The 18,970-nt window shown below is 42.4% G+C and overlaps 1 protein-coding gene across 1 annotated transcript; it reads right to left on the reverse strand.

Annotated features, from left to right (window-relative positions):
- Positions 1-9,632: 9,632 nt before the first annotated feature.
- LOC115181906 (gastrula zinc finger protein XlCGF17.1-like) lies at positions 9,633-14,676 on the reverse strand. Its single transcript, XM_029743596.1, has 2 exons — positions 14,134-14,676; positions 9,633-10,639 (listed from the first exon to the last, which is right to left on the reverse strand). Exons 1-2 carry the CDS (start codon positions 14,453-14,455, stop codon positions 9,870-9,872), a joined length of 1,092 nt encoding a protein of 363 aa, XP_029599456.1. The 5' UTR covers positions 14,456-14,676; the 3' UTR covers positions 9,633-9,869.
- Positions 14,677-18,970: the final 4,294 nt, after the last annotated feature.

Raw genomic sequence — 18,970 nt, forward strand, 5'->3', positions numbered from 1 at the left:
ACATTTGCATTTCATCCCTTTCTCTTAACACAATGTATTACATTTGCACTACAGTTGTGTTACGTTCCCCAGTGTTTGTGTGTATTTCAGGAAATAGCTTCCTGGATTCCAAAGCAGCTGATTGGTCAGCCCATCACTAATTGGAGCGCTGACCCCGCCCTCTCGTCAGGGGATAAAGCTGTCTGCAATTACTGACTCCTTCTGCAGCTTTAAAAGCCAGTGTTCCTTTGTTAGGAGTGAGAGCTTCTTTGTATGTCCTGTGTTGGTTGTTGGTCTGGTAAATTGGTTAGAAAGTGTTTTGTAGCTGCTCCTGTAGAGGTATGTGTATGCGATAGTACCTAGTGTTTTTGGTTTATTCAAATTGTTCACTAAGTTTGGTGAATTATTTGGTTTCATTTGTTCCCAGGAGGAGGGGAAGAGGAAGGCACCTTGGGAGTGTTTAAGAAAGATGTATGGAGAAAAAGAAATGTATGAAATGTATGCATTCACTACTGTAAGTCGCTCTGGATAAGAGCATCTGCTAAATGACTAAAATAAAAAAATAAAGAGACCACCCCCGGTATTTTGGTTAGGGCGCCAGGTAACCAGTTAGTAGGCAGGTAAGGTAGGAGAGGAACTTTAACTTTCTTTGCTTTGGTTCCATCCAGACCCTTTTCCCCACATTACCGTGTGAAGGAAGAATAAATTCCCTGTAAACGGTAATATTCTCTGTCATCCTTACCCGCACCTGCAATCACATACCTTTTTTCACTCCACGGGGAGTTGAGTTGTAGCAAGGTGTTGTGTTCCCTCCTCCAAGAGGCATACATAACAGTTTTATTACATTTCCACTGCAGTTACATTACAGTTGTATTACATTTCCATTAGTTGTTACATTTCCATTACAGTTGTATTATATTTCCACTACAGTTGTATTACAGTACATTTGTATTACATTTCCACTACAGTTGTATTACATTAGATTTACACTACAGTTGTATTACATTTACACTACAGTTATTATTTAAAGCTGCAATATGTCACTTTTGTATTTTTTTTAAATGTTCAAATGCTCCAATAAGTCGCTAGTGGTCAGCCAATGTGATGCAACAGTAACAATATAGCACTCCTAGCCTGCCTGAGAACCGTTGGATTCACTGCTATTCATTTTCCCGGTAGGGTCTGGTTTTCCAGACAGATTTTGTGGCACACACAGTGAGTGACATGTTTTCAGTCAGTAAGGAGGCGGTCTGATAGCTAGCTAGCTGAGCCCATGGACAACACTTGTCTAGAGGAGATAGCTAGCTAGCTAGCTAGCTAGCTGAGCCCATGGACAATGTTTGTCTAGAGCAGATAGCTAGCTTACAGACATGGCAGAGGCGAGTTGCAAACGACCTGACTCAGCAGCAGTAGTAGTCATGTGCCTTTTACTGAGGGTTGGCTTCCACCTGGCCACTCTACAATAAAATACCTGATTGTTGGAGTTCTGCAGAGATGGTTGTCCTTCTAGAAGGCTCTCCCATCTCCACAGAGGAACTCTAGAACTCAGACAGAGTGACCATTGTGTTCTTAGTTACCTCCCTGACCAAAGCCCTTCGCCCCGATTGCTCAGTTTGGCTAGGCAGCCAGTTTTAGGAAGAGTCTTGGTGGTTCCAAACTTCTTCCATTTAAGAATGATGGAGGCCACTGTGTTTTTGGGGTCCTTCAATGCTGCAGACTTGTGTTGGTACCCTTCCCCAGATTTGTGCCTCGACACAATCCTGTCTCAAGAGCTCTACGGACCATTCATTCGACCTCATGGCTTGGTTTTTGCTCTGACATTGCACTGTCAACTGTGGGACCTTACATAGACAGGTGTGTGCCTTTCCAAATCATGTCCAATGAATTGAATTTACCACAGGTGGACACCAATCAAGTTGTAGAAACATCTCAAGGATGATCAATAGAAACAGGATGCACCTGAGATCAATTTCAAGTCTCCTAGCAAAAGGGTCTGAATAAATAAGAGTACATTTGCAATTATAAAAACCTGTTTTCGCTTTGTCATTAGTAAGAAAATGTGGAAAAAGTCAAGGGGTCTGAATACTTTCCGAAGGCATTGTATGTATTTTTATATTTCACCTTTATTTAACCAGGTAGGCCAGTTGAGAACAAGTTCTCATTTACAACTGCCACCTGGCCAAGATAAAGCAAAGCAGTGCGACACAAACAACACATAGTTACACATGGGATAAACAAACGTACAGTCAATAACACAATAGAAAAATCTATATACAGTGTGTGCAAATGTAGTAAGATTAGGGAGGTAAGGAAATTAATAGGCCATAGTGGCAAAATAATTACAATTTAGCATTAACACTGGAGTGATAGATGTGCAGACGATGAATGTGCCAGTAGAGATACTGGGGTGCAAAGGAGCAAAAAAATAATAATATGGAGATGAGGTAGTTAGGTGGGCTATTTACAGATGGGCTATGTACAGGTGCAATGATCGGTAAGCTGCTATGACAGCTGATGCTTAAAGTTAGTGAGGGAGAGATAAGACTCCAGCTTCAATGACTTTTGCAATTCGTTCCAGTCATTGGCAGCAGAGAACTGGAAGGAACGGCGGCCAAAGGGGGAGTTGGCTTTGGGAATGACCAGTGAAATATACCTGCTGGAGCGCGTGCTACGAGTGGGTGCTGCTATGGTGACCAGTGAGCTGAGATAAGGTGGGGCTTTACCTAGCAAAGACGTATAGATGACCTGGAGCCAGTGGATTTTGGCAACGAATATGAAGCGAGGGCCAGCCAACAAGATCATACAGGTCACAGTGGTGGGTGGTATATGGGGCTTTGGTGACAAAACGGTTGGCACTGTGATAGACTACATCCAGTTTGCTGAGTAGAGTGTTGGAGGCTATTTTGTAAATGACATCGCCGAAGTCAAGGATCAGTAGGATGGTCAGTTTTACGAGGGTATGTTTGGCAGCATGAGAGAAGGATGCTTTGTTGCGAAATAGGAAGCCGATTCTAGATTTAATTTTGGATTGGAGATGCTTAATATGAGTCTGGAAGGAGAGTTTACAATCAAACCAGACACCTAGGTATTTGTAGTTGTCCACATATTCTAAGTCAGAACCGTCCAGAGTAGTGATGTTAGATGGGCGGGCAGCGATCTGTTGAAGAGCATGCATTTAGTTTTACTTGCATTTAAGAACAGTTGAAGGCCACGGAAGGAGTGTTGTATGGCACTGAAGCTCATCTGGAGGTTTGTTAACACAGTGTCCAAAGAAGGGCCAGAAGTATACAGAATGGTGTCGTCTGCGTAGAGGTGGATCAGAGAATCACCAGCAGCAAGAGCAACATCATTGATGTATACAGAGAAAAGAGCCGGCCCGAGAATTGAACCCTGTGGCACCCCCATAGAGACTGACAGAGGTCCGGACAACAGGCCCTCTGATTTGACACACTGAACTCTATCTGAGAAGTAGTTGGTGAACCAGGCGAGGCAATCATTACAGAAACCAAGGCTGTTAAATCTGCCGATAAGAATGCGGTGATTGACAGAGTCGAAAGCCTTGGCCAGGTCGATGAAGACGGCTGCACAGTATTGTCTTTTATCGATGGCGGTTATGATATCGTTTAGGACCTTGAGCGTGGCTGAGGTGCACCAATGACCAGCTTGGAAACCAGATTGCATACTGGAGAAGGTACGGTGGGATTCAAAATGGTCGGTGATCTGTTTGTTAACTTGGTTTTCGAAGACTTTGGAAAGGCAGGGTAGGATAGATATAGGTCTGTAACAGTTTGGATCTAGAGTGTCTCCCCCTTTGAAGAGGGGGATGACCACGGAAGCTTTCCAATCTTTAGGGATCTCAGACGATACGAGAGAGAGGTTGAACAGGCTAGTAATAGGGGTTGCAACAAGAGAGGGTCCAGATTGTCTAGCCCAGCTGATTTGTAGGGGTCCAGATTTTGCAGCTCTTTCAGAACATCAACTATCTGGATTTGGGTGAAGGAGAAGTGGGGGAGGCTTGGGCAAGTTGCTGTGGGGGGTACAGAGCTGTTGACCGGGGTAGGGGTAGCCTGGTGGAAAGCATGGCCAGCCGTAGAAAAATGCTTATTGAAATTCTCAATTATCATAGATTTATCGGTGGTGACAGTGTTTCCTAGCCTCAGTGCAGTGGGCAGCTGGGAGGAGGTGCTCTTATTCTCCATGGCCTTTACAGTGTCACAGAACTTTTTGGTGTTTGTGCTACAGGATGCAAATTTCTGTTTGATAAAGCTAGCCTTTGCTTTCCTAACTGCCTGTGTATATTGGTTCCTAACTTCCCTGAAAAGTTGCATATCGCGGGGGCTATTCGATGCTAATGCAGTACGCCACAGGATGTTTTTGTGCTGGTCAAGGGCAGTCAAGTCTGGAGTGAACCAAGGCCTATATCTGTTCTTAGTTCTACATTCTTTGAATGCGGCATGCTTATTTAAGATGGTGAGGAAAGCACTTTTAAAGAATAACCAGGCATCCTCTACTGACGGAATGAGGTCAATATCCTTCCAGGATACCCGGGCCAGGTCGATTAGAAAGGCCTGCTCGCTGAAGTGTTTTAGGGAGCGTTTGACCTCAGACCCATTACAGACGCAGGCAATGAGGCAGTGATCGCTGAGATCCTGGTTGAAGACAGCAGAGGTGTATTTAGAGGGCAAGATGGTCAGGATGATATCTATGAGGGTGCCTGTGTTTATGGATTTAGGGTTGTACCTGGTAGGTTCCTTGATAATTTGTGTGAGATTGAGGGCATCTAGCTTAGATTGTAGGATGGCTGGGGTGTTAAGCATATCCCAGTTTTGGTCACCTAACAGTACGAACTCTGAAGCTAAATGGGGGGCAATTAATTCACATATGGTGTCCAGGGCACAGCTGGGGGCTCTATAACAAGCGGCAACAGTGAGGCACTTATTTCTGGACAGGTGGATTTTTAAAAGTAGAAGCTCGAACTGTTTGGGCACAGACCTGGATAGCATGACAGAACTCTGCAGACCATCTCTGCAGTAGATTGCAACTCCTCCCCCTTTGGTAGTTCTATCTTGGAGGAAAATGTTGTAGTTGGGGATGGAAATTTCAGAATTTTTGGTGGCCTTCCTAAGCCAGGATTCAGACATGGCTAGGACATCAGGGTTGGCGGAGTGTGCTAAAGCAGTGAATAAAACAAACTTAGGGAGGAGGCTTCTGATGTTAACATGCATTAAACCAAGGCTTTTACGGTTACAGAAGTCAACAAATGATAGTGCCTGGGGAATAGGAGTGGAACTGGGGGCTACAGGGCCTGGATTAACCTCTACATCACCAGACGAAGGGTACGGCTAAAGGCTATAAGAACTGGTCGTCTAGTGCTTGGGAACAATGAATAAAAGGAGCAGATTTCTGGCCGTGGTAGAATACATTCAGGGTATAATGTACAGACAATGGTATGGTAGGATGTGAGTACATTGGAGGTAAACCTAGGCGTTGAGTGACGAGAGAGGTTTCTTCTCTGGAGGCACCAGTTAAGCCAGGTGAGGTCTCCACATGTGTGTGGGGTGGGACAAAAGAGCTATCTAAGGCATGTTGAGCCGGACTGAGTGCTCTACAGTGAAATAAAACAATAAGAAATAGCCAAGACAGCAGTAGACAAGGCATATTGACAATAGAGAGGCATAAAGCAATCACAGGTGTTGATCAGGAGAGCTAAGACAACGGGTAAATGGCGATGAATGAGCAGAGCGGCTGGGGCCGACAGGTAAACAAAATGAGGTACCGTGTTATTGAAACAGTCAATCAGCTGTGTAGCCGAGTGATCATGGGGTCAAAAGAGCAGCAATAGGTGAGCCAGGGTGCCGTTCAGTAGTCACTACTACGCTAGGCGAGCAGGGGACACAGCGTTCAGAAAAGCTAGTAGATGGTTCTTCGGCGACATCGTAACAGAATAGCCTGTTGAGACCACATCGGGCGATCACGTTGGCAGTCCAGTTGTGATTGATTGGCGGGGATCCATGACGTCAATAAAGGGTCCAGGCCAATTGGCAAAGGAGGTATTGTAGCCCTAGAACTAGCTGGTATATGGGCCTAGATTGAGTGTGTCGAGTTCTGTCAGTGTGTAGAGTCCTGTCAGTGTGTAGAATCATGGTGCAAAACTAAAACAAGGGTCAACTCAAGTTCACCTAGATCTTGGTGACATTGGGTTTGTACAGTGCCTTCGGAAAGTATTCAGACCCCTTGACTTTTTCCACATTTTGTTACATTTCTGCCTTATTTTATTTTTTAATACATTTGCAAAAATGTATAAAAACCTGTATTTGCTTTGTCATTATTGGGTATTGTGTATAGATTGATGAGTTTAAAAAAACGATTTAATTAATTTTAGAATAAGGCGTAATAATGTAACAAAATGTGGAAAAAGTCTAGGGGTCTGAATAATTTCCGAAGGCACTGTATATCATGACTGCCCTTACGAAAAAATATTGCAGTCAGGGTGCAATATAAGTGCAGTATGCTGCAAATAAGTTCATTTTACTGCAGTTATTCTGCAATTACTGCATCCGAAATACCACAGTCGCCGCACTTTTACTGCAGTTTCAAAATCGCAATCTTTTTTTGTTTGTTGTAAGGGTCTAAACACATCTGGCTTTAATTAACGATTTAACATTTCCAAAACAGCACCACCGTGGCTACTGTGCAGCCTCACTCTACCCGTGATATCAAAGTAACTGTTGATAAGGCACAAAAAAATGAAATAAAATGCACGACTCCATCTGTGTATGAGAGAGCATCTGACTCAGTTTCCCAGAAAAAAAACGTGTTTTTGTATTCACGCACGCAAATTCAGGAGGAAACTGGAGAGCGGATGGCGAGTACCGGCTCACGTGGCCACAGTGAAACACCGAAGAGCTCTGATTTTGCCGCTATTTTTGGCTACCGAGTAGCTGTTGTTGTTGGGTCACCACAGCCACAAATAGCTAAACCCTCCCCATTTCTAAACAAGTTCTTATTAAAATCTGATTTAACACCTAACCTTAACCACACTGCTAACCTTATAGATGGGTTGGTTGTTTAGGAACAAAACCGACACGTGCTCAAATATGGGACAAAACAGACGGGATTGGTCTAGATTATTGACAACATTTACACTATATTTCTCAAATTGTTGATCGAAAACTTAAATAAATCGGCACAATGAGCACCTGTTGTCTCTCAGATACATTGTTACAGTTGGTTAGCCAGCTAGCGAAGTTTAACATAGATGTGCCGTCAGTCAAAACACCTCAAAACGAGACGTATCAAGAACAAGATGAAACTAGGTGAAACGAGCCACTTACGATTCCCCACATGGCAGCTTCTTGTCATTGTTCATAGCCATCTGGCCACCCAGAATCACAACAGCACACTGACTTCTGCCCCGTGGATGCACGTTTTCGTCATGTCAGTTAACCTGTATGTCTAACCTTAAATTAAGACGACAAAAAAACTAAACATTTTTGCTTTTTGAACAAAGAAGCATCTCGTACTCTAGATTATGTCACGCTAGAAGCATCGCCTGAGACGCACATCGCCATCTGCTGACTGGAGTGTACAGGAATTGTTTAATTTATTTTTCATTTCTTTCAAAAGTTTAATATTATATTGAGACTTAGAAAGACAATTTAATGTTGATCGATTAGTGAGAATTTAAAATAAACGTTACATCTACTACACATCTGTATTCAATGCAAATTCTGATTCATTAAGTCAAACAAACAGATAATATCAAAATAAACAACTAGCTCTATACTGCATGTACATAGTGGTATAACATTGATGGGAACATTCATGTTTTTCATGTCAACAACTTATCAATGTTGTTATAAAAACCCCACCACATTTTCATCGTCCTTTAGCTTGACGACTAGTAAACAAATTAACTCAATGAAACAACTAAATTCAAGAGGTTTCAAAGTTCAAAATCAAGAAATGCACATTCTATTAATCTATTCAATATCTAAATCATGTAAAACAATTCATTTAGTGAAAAGCCAGATCACATCACATTCAAGAGGATAAACGTTAAAATCAAGAAATGCAAAACTCCATTAATCTATATAATAATATCCCCAAAATATACTGCTCAAAAAAATAAAGGGAACACTAAAATAACACATCCTAGATCTGAATGAATGAAATAATCTTATTAAATACTTTTTTCTTTACATAGCTGAATGTGCTGACAACAAAATCACACAAAAATAATCAATGGAAATCCAATTTATCAACCCATGGAGGTCTGGATTTAGAGTCACACACAAAATTAAAGTGGAAAACCACACTACAGGCTGATCCAACTTTGATGTAATGTCCTTAAAACAAGTCAAAATGAGGCTCAGTAGTGTGTGGCCTCCACGTGCCTGTATGACCTCCCTACAATGCCTGGGCATGCTCCTGATGAGGTGGTGGATGGTCTCCTGAGGGATCTCCTCCCAGACCTGGACTAAAGCATCCGCCAACTCCTGGACAGTCTGTGGTGCAACGTGGCGTTGGTGGATGGAGCGAGACATGATGTCCTAGATGTGCGCAATTGGATTCAGGTCTGGGGAACGAGCGGGCCAGTTCATAGCATCAATGCCTTCCTCTTGCAGGAACTGCTGACACACTCCAGCCACATGAGGTCCAGCATTGTCTTGCATTAGGAGGAACCCAGGGCCAACCGCACCAGCATATGGTCTCACAATGGGTCTGAGGATCTCATCTCGGTACCTAATGGCAGTCAGGCTACCTCTGGCGAGCACATGGAGGGCTGTGCGGCCCCCCAAAGAAATGCCACCCCACACTATGACTGACCCACCGCCAAACCGGTCATGCTGGAGGATGTTGCAGGCAGCAGAACGTTCTCCACGACGTCTCCAGACTCTGTCATGTCTGTCACGTGCTCAGTGTGAACCTGCTTTCATCTGTGAAGAGCACAGGGCACCAGTGGCGAATTTGCCAATCTTGGTGTTCTCTGGCAAATGCCAAACATCCTGCACGGTGTTGGGCTGTAAGCACAACCCCCACCTGTGGACGTCGGGCCCTCATACCACCCTCATGGAGTCTGTTTCTGACCGTTTGAGCAGACACATGCACATTTGTGGCCTGCTGGAGGTCATTTTGCAGGGCTCTGGCAGTGCTCCTCCTGCTCCTCCTTGCACAAAGGCGGAGGTAGCGGTCCTGCTGCTGGGTTGTTGCCCTCCTACGGCCTCCTCCACATCTCCTGATGTACTGGCCTGTCTCCTGGTAGCGCCTCCATGCTCTGGACACTACGCTGACAGACACAGCAAACCTTCTTGCCACAGCTTGCATTGATGTGCCATCCTGGATGAGCTGCACTACCTGAGCCACTTGTGTGGGTTGTAGACGCCGTCTCATGCTACCACTAGAGTGAAAGCACCGCCAGCATTCAAAAGTGACCAAAACGTCAGCCAGGAAGCATAGGAACTGAGAAGTGGTCTGTGGTCACCACCTGCAGAACCACTCCTTTATTGGGGGTGTCTTGCTAATTGCCTATAATTTCCACCTGTTGTCTATTCCATTTGCACAACAGCATGTGAAATTTATTGTCAATCAGTGTTGCTTCCTAAGTGGACAGTTTGATTTCACAGAAGTGTGATTGACTTGGAGTTACATTGTGTTGTTTAAGTGTTCCCTTTATTTTTTTGAGCAGTGTATAATGAACAATAGAAGGTTTATAGTTGTATCCATTAAAGTTTCATAATCAAAACAAAATAAAATTGTATAGTATTTAATCTGATTTTAGACATCAGGTCAACAGCTGAAAACTAAAACAAAAGTACATCTATTTTGTTAATGATTTCATATAAACAATAGGATTTCATTTGGCATAAACAAAAACCTAAATTCTCAGGTCAAAAAGATAAGTCAGAACACAGCCTCTCTATTCTCTCATGTGATTTCAGGTCTTCTGACTGGGAAAATGTCTTTCCACACTGAGAGCAGTGGTATGTCTTCTCCTCCTGTGTATGCATTATTGCATGCTTATTCAGATGTCTTAAATTGATAAAACTCATTCCACACTGGGAGCATTGGTAGGGCTTTTCTTGTGTGTGTGTTGTCTCATGCTCTTTTAGGGTCCCTAACTGGGTAAAACGCTTTCCACACTGGGAACATTGGAAAGGCTTTTCCCCTGTGTGTATCCTCTCATGCGCCTTCAGGCTCCCTAAGCAGGTAAGACGCTTTCCACACGGGGAACATTGGAAAGGCTTTTCCCCTGTGTGTATCCTCTCATGCGCCTTCAGGCTCCTTAAGCGGGTAAGACGCTTTCCACACTGGGAACATTGGAAAGGCTTTTCCCCTGTGTGTATCCTCTCATGTTGCTTTAGGCTCCCTAACCAGGCGAAACTCTTTCCACACTGGGAACAGTTGTATGGTTTCTCTCCAGAGTGTATTCTCTTATGCTCCCTCAGGTTTCCTAACAAAGTAAAACTCTTTCCACACTGGGAACATTGGAAAGGCCTTTCTCCTGTGTGTATCCTCTCATGCCGTTTTAGGTCCCATGATAGGGAAAATCTCTTTTCACATTGGGAGCATTGGTGTTGTCTCGCTGGTTTGGGTGTCACTGGGTCTGGTCCCCCTGAAGGACTCTTTCCCCTGTCAGAGTGAGAGTCTGGTCCCTCTCCTGCCAAAGACAAACAGATTATTTAGTTAAATACTTAATAGAGACCTGAATAAAACTTCTACATGATAAAACTGGCTCCGGTTAAAGGAGGAGCCTGGTGAAGAGCTCCGGTCTGAGTAACTAACTGGCTGACGCTGCTCCCTCCGTGACGTCGCTGCTCCCTCCGTGACGTCGCTGCTCCCTCCGTGACGTCGCTGCTCCCTCCGTGACGTCGCTGCTCCCTCCGTGACGTCGCTGCTCCCTCCTTTTAAACTACTGCCCAGCCTTTCTGAACTGCCTGGCTGAACAACACCTTATCATCTGAAGCTGTGGTAGACCATCATCAAGACCTGCCAGATCTCTACATGTGTTTTGTTCGTTTTTACAGTCTGAGATTGTCTTTCAAATGAAAAGCATTGTATAAAATACATTATTATTACTACTACTATTGTTATACTACCAGGTTTAGTCCCCCAATCACCTCATGAATTTAAAAAAAGTACTACTCTGCCATTTTTTTATTTGTACCCCCCTTCAGTCCTTGATTTTCCCTCAATAAATCTATATGACGCACTGTCATTGTTACAATCTTAATTTCACTAACAGAACTGGCGTTACCCACTTTGAGGAGGGCATATCATTTACCCACTTTGAGGAGGGCATGTCATTTTATTGAATAGTTTCCCCCCGTCCCCCAGTCCATCTCCTGAAAATAGCCCCTGCTCCTCTCCTTCTCCTGACAGGTTAAAGACCATTATTGGGCTAACAGAGGCTCCTGTTATTCATTTTTTACATTTTAGTCATTTACATTTTATTCAGCGACTTACAGTAGTGAATGCATACATTTCATACAATTTCATACATTTCATACTTTTTTCCCCCTGTGCTGGCCCCCCGTGGGAATCGAACCCACAACCCTGGCGTTGCAAACACCATGCTCTACCAACTGAGCTTCAGGTAGTACTTACTGGTGGTAATCAATAGCTCCTCCCCTCCTCCTGACAGGTTAAAGGGACGTGACTAGTTGATAATCATCCCCAATCATTTCTTCCAAACTGAACCTAACCTCTATTCAGACGTAGAACAACGGATTAAATGACTGAGGTAAAGTATGGTGGGGGAGAAAGGGGGAGAACGGGTGAGTTGCTGAGTGAGGGGAAGATAATTATTTAATCACCAATTGTGAATGAAGAACAGCAGTCCTATCAGTCTACTCTGGTCTACTTGGAGTCCACAGTGACAGTGTGTCTAACTTACTAAATCTGAACGAAAACTACTCGGATGGCGGGGAAGAAATGAATCAAGACATCTCTGATGATTATTCTTGGGGAGGCCCTCCACCTATAAAATGGATTGAACTTGGGGGAAAGACCCTCCACCAATAAGAATGGATTGAACTTGGGGGGGAAAGGCCCTCCACCAATAAAAATGGATTGAACATGGGGGGAAAGGCCCTCCACCAATAGAAATGGATGGAACATGGGGGGGAAAGCCCTCCACCAATAAAAATGGATTGAACATGGGGGAAAGGCCCTCCACCAATAAAAACGGTTTGAACATGGGGGGGAAAGGCCCTCCACCAATAAAAATGGATTGAACATGGGGGGGAAAAGGCCCTCCACCAATAAAAATGGATTGAACATGGGGGGAAAGGCCCTCCACCAATAGAAATGGATGGAACATGGGGGAAAGGCCCTCCACCAATAGAAATGGATTGAACATGGGGGGGAAAGGCCCTCCACCAATAGAAATGGATGGAACATGGGGGGGGGGGGAGGCCCTCCACCAATAAAAATGGATTGAACATGGGGGGAAAGGCCCTCCACCAATAGAAATGGATTGAACATGGGGGGAAAGGCCCTCCACCAATAGAAATGGATTGAACATGGGGGGGGGAGGAGGCCCTCCACCAATAAAAATGGTTTGAACATGGGGGGAAAGGCCCTCCACCAATAGAAATGGATTGAACATGGGGGGGAAAGGCCCTCCACCAATAGAAATGGATTGAACATGGGGGGGAAAGGCCCTCCACCAATAGAAATGGATTGAACATGGGGGGGGGAGGCCCTCCACCAATAAAAATGGATTGAACATGGGGGGGAAAAGGCCCTCCACCAATAAAAATGGATTGAACATGGGGGAAAGGCCCTCCACCAATAGAAATGGATTGAACATGGGGGGGAAAAGGCCCTCCACCAATAAAAATGGATTGAACATGGGGGGGAAAGGCCCTCCACCAATAGAAATGGATTGAACATGGGGGAAAGGCCCTCCACCAATAGAAATGGATTGAACATGGGGGAAAGGCCCTCCACCAATAGAAATGGATTGAACATGGGGGAAAGGCCCTCCACCAATAAAAATGGATTGAACATGGGGGGGAAAGGCCCTCCACCAATAGAAATGGATTGAACATGGGGGGGAAAGGCCCTCCACCAATAGAAATGGATTGAACATGGGGGAAAGGCCCTCCACCAATAGAAATGGATGGAACATGGGGGGGGGGGGGCCCTCCACCAATAAAAATGGATGGAACATGGGGGGGAAAGGCCCTCCACCAATAGAAATGGATTGAACATGGGGGAAAGGCCCTCCACCAATAAAAATGGATTGAACATGGGGGGAAAGGCCCTCCACCAATAAAAATGGATTGAACATGGGGGGGAAAGGCCCACCACCAATAGAAATGGATTGAACATGGGGGGGAAAAGCCCTCCACCAATAGAAATGGTTTGAACATGGGGGGAAAGGCCCACCACCAATAGAAATGGATTGAACATGGGGGGAAAGGCCCTCCACCAATAGAAATGGATTGAACATGGGGGGAAAGGATCAGAAAACCAGTCAGTATCTGGTGTGTCCACCATTTTCCTCATGCAGCGTGACATTTTTTATATGAATAAAAGCTTGCTAGAATGACCAAAGTCAGCATTTTGACATGTCCCTCCGTCCAACATGTATCACTTCCAGGATCATATTAACCCACTTAATCCCCCCCCAAAATGCTGTAAATTTCACCATAATTGTAAAGCCCAAAAGTTTTAATTGCTACCTTTATAGGGTTACTGTTCCCACATGGCCATATTTCCATGTTACAGCATGTTTGAGGAAAACAGATGGAAGACAGATGATAGACAGAGGCATACCTGGGCTAATTAGCTATCAGCGACTCCTAACACCTGTGTGTTAACGGAATACGGACGCCACAAAGGTGTTGTCGCTGAAAAACACTGTCGGCTGCAACTGTGTTAAAACCAGTTAGAACAGTGTGCAGTAAGAGTATATTTGTGAAATTATTTTTGATGTGATATGAAAGTAGAGAGATTTAGGTTTCTGGAACCGTACCACAATTGAGAATCGATTCACATTTAGATGTAGTATTTGTCTGTTTTGGAGCCAGTTCGCCTCACAGCAGAACATGTCTGGTCCTTGGACTATATTGAGTAACGTCAGGCTTCTTTCGTCCATTATTGGTCTAAAAGAGGTTGTGATCCTGTTATTAAGATAGTACTTACTGGTCTCAATCAGATCTTCTGTCTCCTCCTCGTCTTCTTCTTTCAATGTGACAGTCATCTCCCCCTCCTCCCCTGCATCCTCCTCTTGCTCTTCCTCCTCCTCTTTCACTCTGAACGCGTCTTCCTCTTCTTTCACAGTAACGTCTTCCTCTTCTTCTTTCACGGGAACAGCCTCAACCTCTACTTGTTTTTTAACTGTGACATCCTCCTCTTCTTTCTCCTCTTTCACGACAATGTTCAGCCATATACCCTCTGGAGCCTTATTCTCCGTCCAGCAGACCGCTTCTTCTTCAGCAGGAGGAGAGTAGCTTAGTGAGCTCATGGTCGGGGATGTTAGCTAGCTAGCATTAGCGACTAGCCTAGTGCTAGGCTAACTTATCAAGCCAGGTAACTGACTAACAATATACATATAACATTAAATAAGGTAACTAGCTAAACGACACAACTGTGTTTAAAACATTGAGACAGTCTAAAGAGCTTCAATGTTTCGGTTATGTTGGCGAGCAAGCTACCGAGGTGTCTGACTAGCTGTTGTTGTTGTTGTTGAAGACACGTCCCGTCCACTAGATTATACGTCACAATGACAGCATCGCCTGAAAGACGCTCATCGCCATCTGCTGACTGGAGTTGGTAACGCAGTTGAGAGAAAAGTGCATTTTATTTCATTTAAAACACTTTCCATCTGCTACGTATCTGACTGCATTTAAGGAAATGTCATATTAATTCTGTCAAAGAAACAATCTATACCGTGGTTTAACAGGGATCAACGTTCTATGAAAGCAGCTGGGAGCAAACTGGAGAAACGCTAGAGGAAAACAAGGCGAACTGTATATACATATGAAGTGTGTACAACAGTATGTAAGCATTATTAAAGCAACCAGTGATTCCATGTCTATGTACATAGGACAGCAGCCTTGAAGGTGCAGGGTTGAGTACCGGGCGGTAGCCAGCTAGTGACAGTGACAGGGCAGGGTACTGGGTGGAGGCCGGCTAGTGATGGCTATTTAACAGTCTGACGGCCTTGAGATAGAAGCTGTTTGGTGCAGTTGCTGTACCAGGTGGTGATACAGACTGACAGGATGCTCTCAATTGCATATCTGTATAAGTTTGTGAGGGTCTTAGGGGCCAAGCCTCCTGAGGTTGAAGAGGAACTGTTGCTCCTTCTTCACCACACTGTGTGGATGGACCATGTTCAGATTGTCAGGGATGTGTACGCCGAGGAACTTGAAGCTTTTCACCTTCTCCACTGCGGCTGGTCTCCTGAAGTCCACGATCAGCTCCTTTGTTTTTGTTGATTTTGAGGGAGAGGTTATTTTCTTGGCACCACTCCGCCAGGGCCCTCACCTCCTCCCTGTAGGCTGTTTCGTCATTGTTGGTAATCAGGCCATTCACTGTTGTGTCGTCTACAAACTTGATGATTGAGTTGGAGGTGTGGCCATGCAATCATGGATTCATTGTAAGACAAGAGGACCTTGTGCATTTCAGATAACATAACAACCCAATGTTTATATCCCAGGACAAATCAGCCAGCAACAGCAAGCTAACTAGCTAAATTGCCATGAATGCTTTTCGACCTGTCCCCAAATAAATGTACTTGGTTCAGAGTTCATTTTGATATTTCAACCTGCGTGTCCTGATCGCGTCTGGTATGGATGGACAAAATCAATATGCGCAGGTACATTTATTAGACCTAATGGATAAATAGTCTAGTCAGTATAGGATACATGTATTAGACCTAATGGATAATAGACTAGTCAGTATAGAATACATGTATTAGACCTAATGGATAATAGACTAGTCAGTATAGGATACATGTATTAGACCTAATGGATAAATAGTCTAGTCAGTATAGGATACATGTATTAGACCTAATGGATAATAGACTAGTCAGTATAGGATACATGTATTAGACCGAATGGATAAAAGACTAGTCAGTATAGGATACAATTATGGTAACTTATTATAGCCTAATATATTAGCTACCATGGAGCCATATTCTAATGAAATGTATTAGATCCATGGATCCTTATTCTAATATAATGAATTAGCTACCATGGTGCCTTATTCTAATGAATTAGCTACCATGGAGCCTTATTCTATTTTAATGTATTAGCTGCCATGGAGCCTTATGCTATTTTAATGTATAAGCTTAAATGGAGCCTTATTCTATTATAATGTATTAGCGACCATAGAGCCTAATTCTATTCTATTGTATTAGCTGCCATGGTGCTTTATTCTAATGTAATAGCTACCATGGAGCTTTATTCTAATGTATTAGCTACCATGGAGCCTTATGCTATTTTAATGTATTAGCTACCATGGAGCCTTATTATATTCTAATGTATTAGCTACCATGGAGCCTTATTCTATTCTAATGTATTAGCTACCACGGAGCCTTATTATATTCTAATGTATTAGCTACCATGGAGCCTTATTCTATTCTAATGTATTAGCTACCATGGAGCCTTATTATATTCTAATGTATTAGCTACCATGGAGCCTTATTATATTCTAATGTATTAGCTACCATGGAGCCTTATTATATTCTAATGTATTAGCTACCATGGAGCCTTATTATATTCTAATGTATTAGCTACCATGGAGCCTTATTCTATTCTAATGTATTAGCTACCATGGAGCCTTATTATATTCTAATGTATTAGCTACCATGGAGCCTTATTATATTCTAATGTATTAGCTACCATGGAGCCTTATTCTATTCTAATGTATTAGCTACCATGGAGCCTTATTATATTCTAATGTATTAGCTACCATGGAGCCTTATTATATTCTAATGTATTAGCTACCATGGAGCCTTATTATATTCTAATGTATTAGGTACCATGGAGCCTTATTATATTCTAATGTAATAGCGACCATAGAGCCTAATTCTATTCTAATGTATTAGCTGCCATGGTGCCTTATTCTAATGTAATAGCTACCATGGAGCTTTATTCTAATGTATTAGCTACCATGGAGCCTTATTATATGCTAATGTATTAGCTACCATGGTGCCTTATTCTAATGTATTAGCTACCATGGAGCCTTATTATATTCTACTGTATTAGCTACCATGGAGCCTTATTATATTATAATGTATTAGCTACCATGGAGCCTTATTATATTCTACTGTATTAGCTACCATGGAGCCTTATTCTAATGTATTCGCTACCATGGAGCCTGATTATATTCTACTGTATTAGCTACCATGGAGCCTTATTATATTCTAATGTATTAGCTACCATGGAGCCTTATTCTATTCTAATGTATTAGCTACCATGGAGCCTTATTATATTCTAATGTATTAGCTACCATGGAGCCTTATTATATTCTAATGTATTAGCTACCATGGAGCCTTATTCTATTCTATTGTATTAGCTACCATGGAGCCTTATTATATTCTATTGTATTAGCTACCATGGAGCCTTATTATATTCTATTGTATTAGCTACCATGGAGCCTTATTATATTCTAATGTATAGCTACCATGGAGCCTTATTATATTCTAATGTATTAGCTACCATGGAGCCTTATTCTATTCTAATGTATTAGCTACCATGGAGCCTTATTATATTCTAATGTATAGCTACCATGGTGCCTTATTATATTCTATTGTATTAGCTACCATGGAGCCTTATTCTATTCTATTGTATTAGCTACCATGGAGCCTTATTATATTATATTGTATTAGCTACCATGGAGCCTTATTATATTCTAATGTATAGCTACCATGGAGCCTTATTATATTCTAATGTATTAGCTACCATGGTGCCTTATTATATTCTAATGTATTAGCTACCATGGTGCCTTATTATATTCTATTGTATTAGCTACCATGGAGCCTTATTATATTCTAATGTATTAGCTACCATGGAGCCTTATTATATTCTAATGTATTAGCTACCATGGAGCCTTATTATATTCTAATGTATTAGCTACCATGGAGCCTTATTATATTCTAATGTATTAGCTACCATGGTGCATTATTCTATTATAATGTATTAGCTACCATGGAGCCTTATTATATTCTACTGTATTAGCTACCATGGTGCCTTATTATATTCTAATGTATTAGCTACCATGGAGCCTTATTATATTCTAATGTATTAGCTACCATGGAGCCTTATTATATTCTAATGTATTAGCTACCATGGAGCCTTATTCTATTCTAATGTATTAGCTACCATGGAGCCTTATTATATTCTAATGTATTAGCTACCATGGAGCCTTATTATATTCTAATGTATTAGCTACCATGGAGCCTTATTATATTCTAATGTATTAGCTACCATGGTGCCTTATTATATTCTAATGTATTAGCTACCATGGAGCCTTATTATATTCTAATGTATTAGCTACCATGGAGCCTTATTATATTCTAATGTATTAGCTACCATGGAGCCTTATTATATTCTAATGTATTAGCTACCATGGTGCCTTATTATATTCTAATGTATTAGCTACCATGGAGCCTTATTATATTCTAATGTATTAGCTACCATGGAGCCTTATTATATTCTAATGTATTAGCTACCATGGAGCCTTATTCTATTCTAATGTATTAGCTACCATGGAGCCTTATTATATTCTAATGTATTAGCTACCATGGAGCCTTATTCTATTCTAATGTATTAGCTACCATGGAGCCTTATTATATTCTAATGTATTAGCTACCATGGTGCCTTATTATATTCTAATGTATTAGCTACCATGGAGCCTTATTCTATTCTAATGTATTAGCTACCATGGAGCCTTATTATATTCTAATGTATTAGCTACCATGGTGCCTTATTATATTCTAATGTATTAGCTACCATGGAGCCTTATTATATTATAA

The sequence above is a fragment of the Salmo trutta genome, unplaced genomic scaffold, assembly GCF_901001165.1.
Source record: "Salmo trutta unplaced genomic scaffold, fSalTru1.1, whole genome shotgun sequence".
Taxonomy (NCBI): domain Eukaryota; kingdom Metazoa; phylum Chordata; class Actinopteri; order Salmoniformes; family Salmonidae; genus Salmo; species Salmo trutta.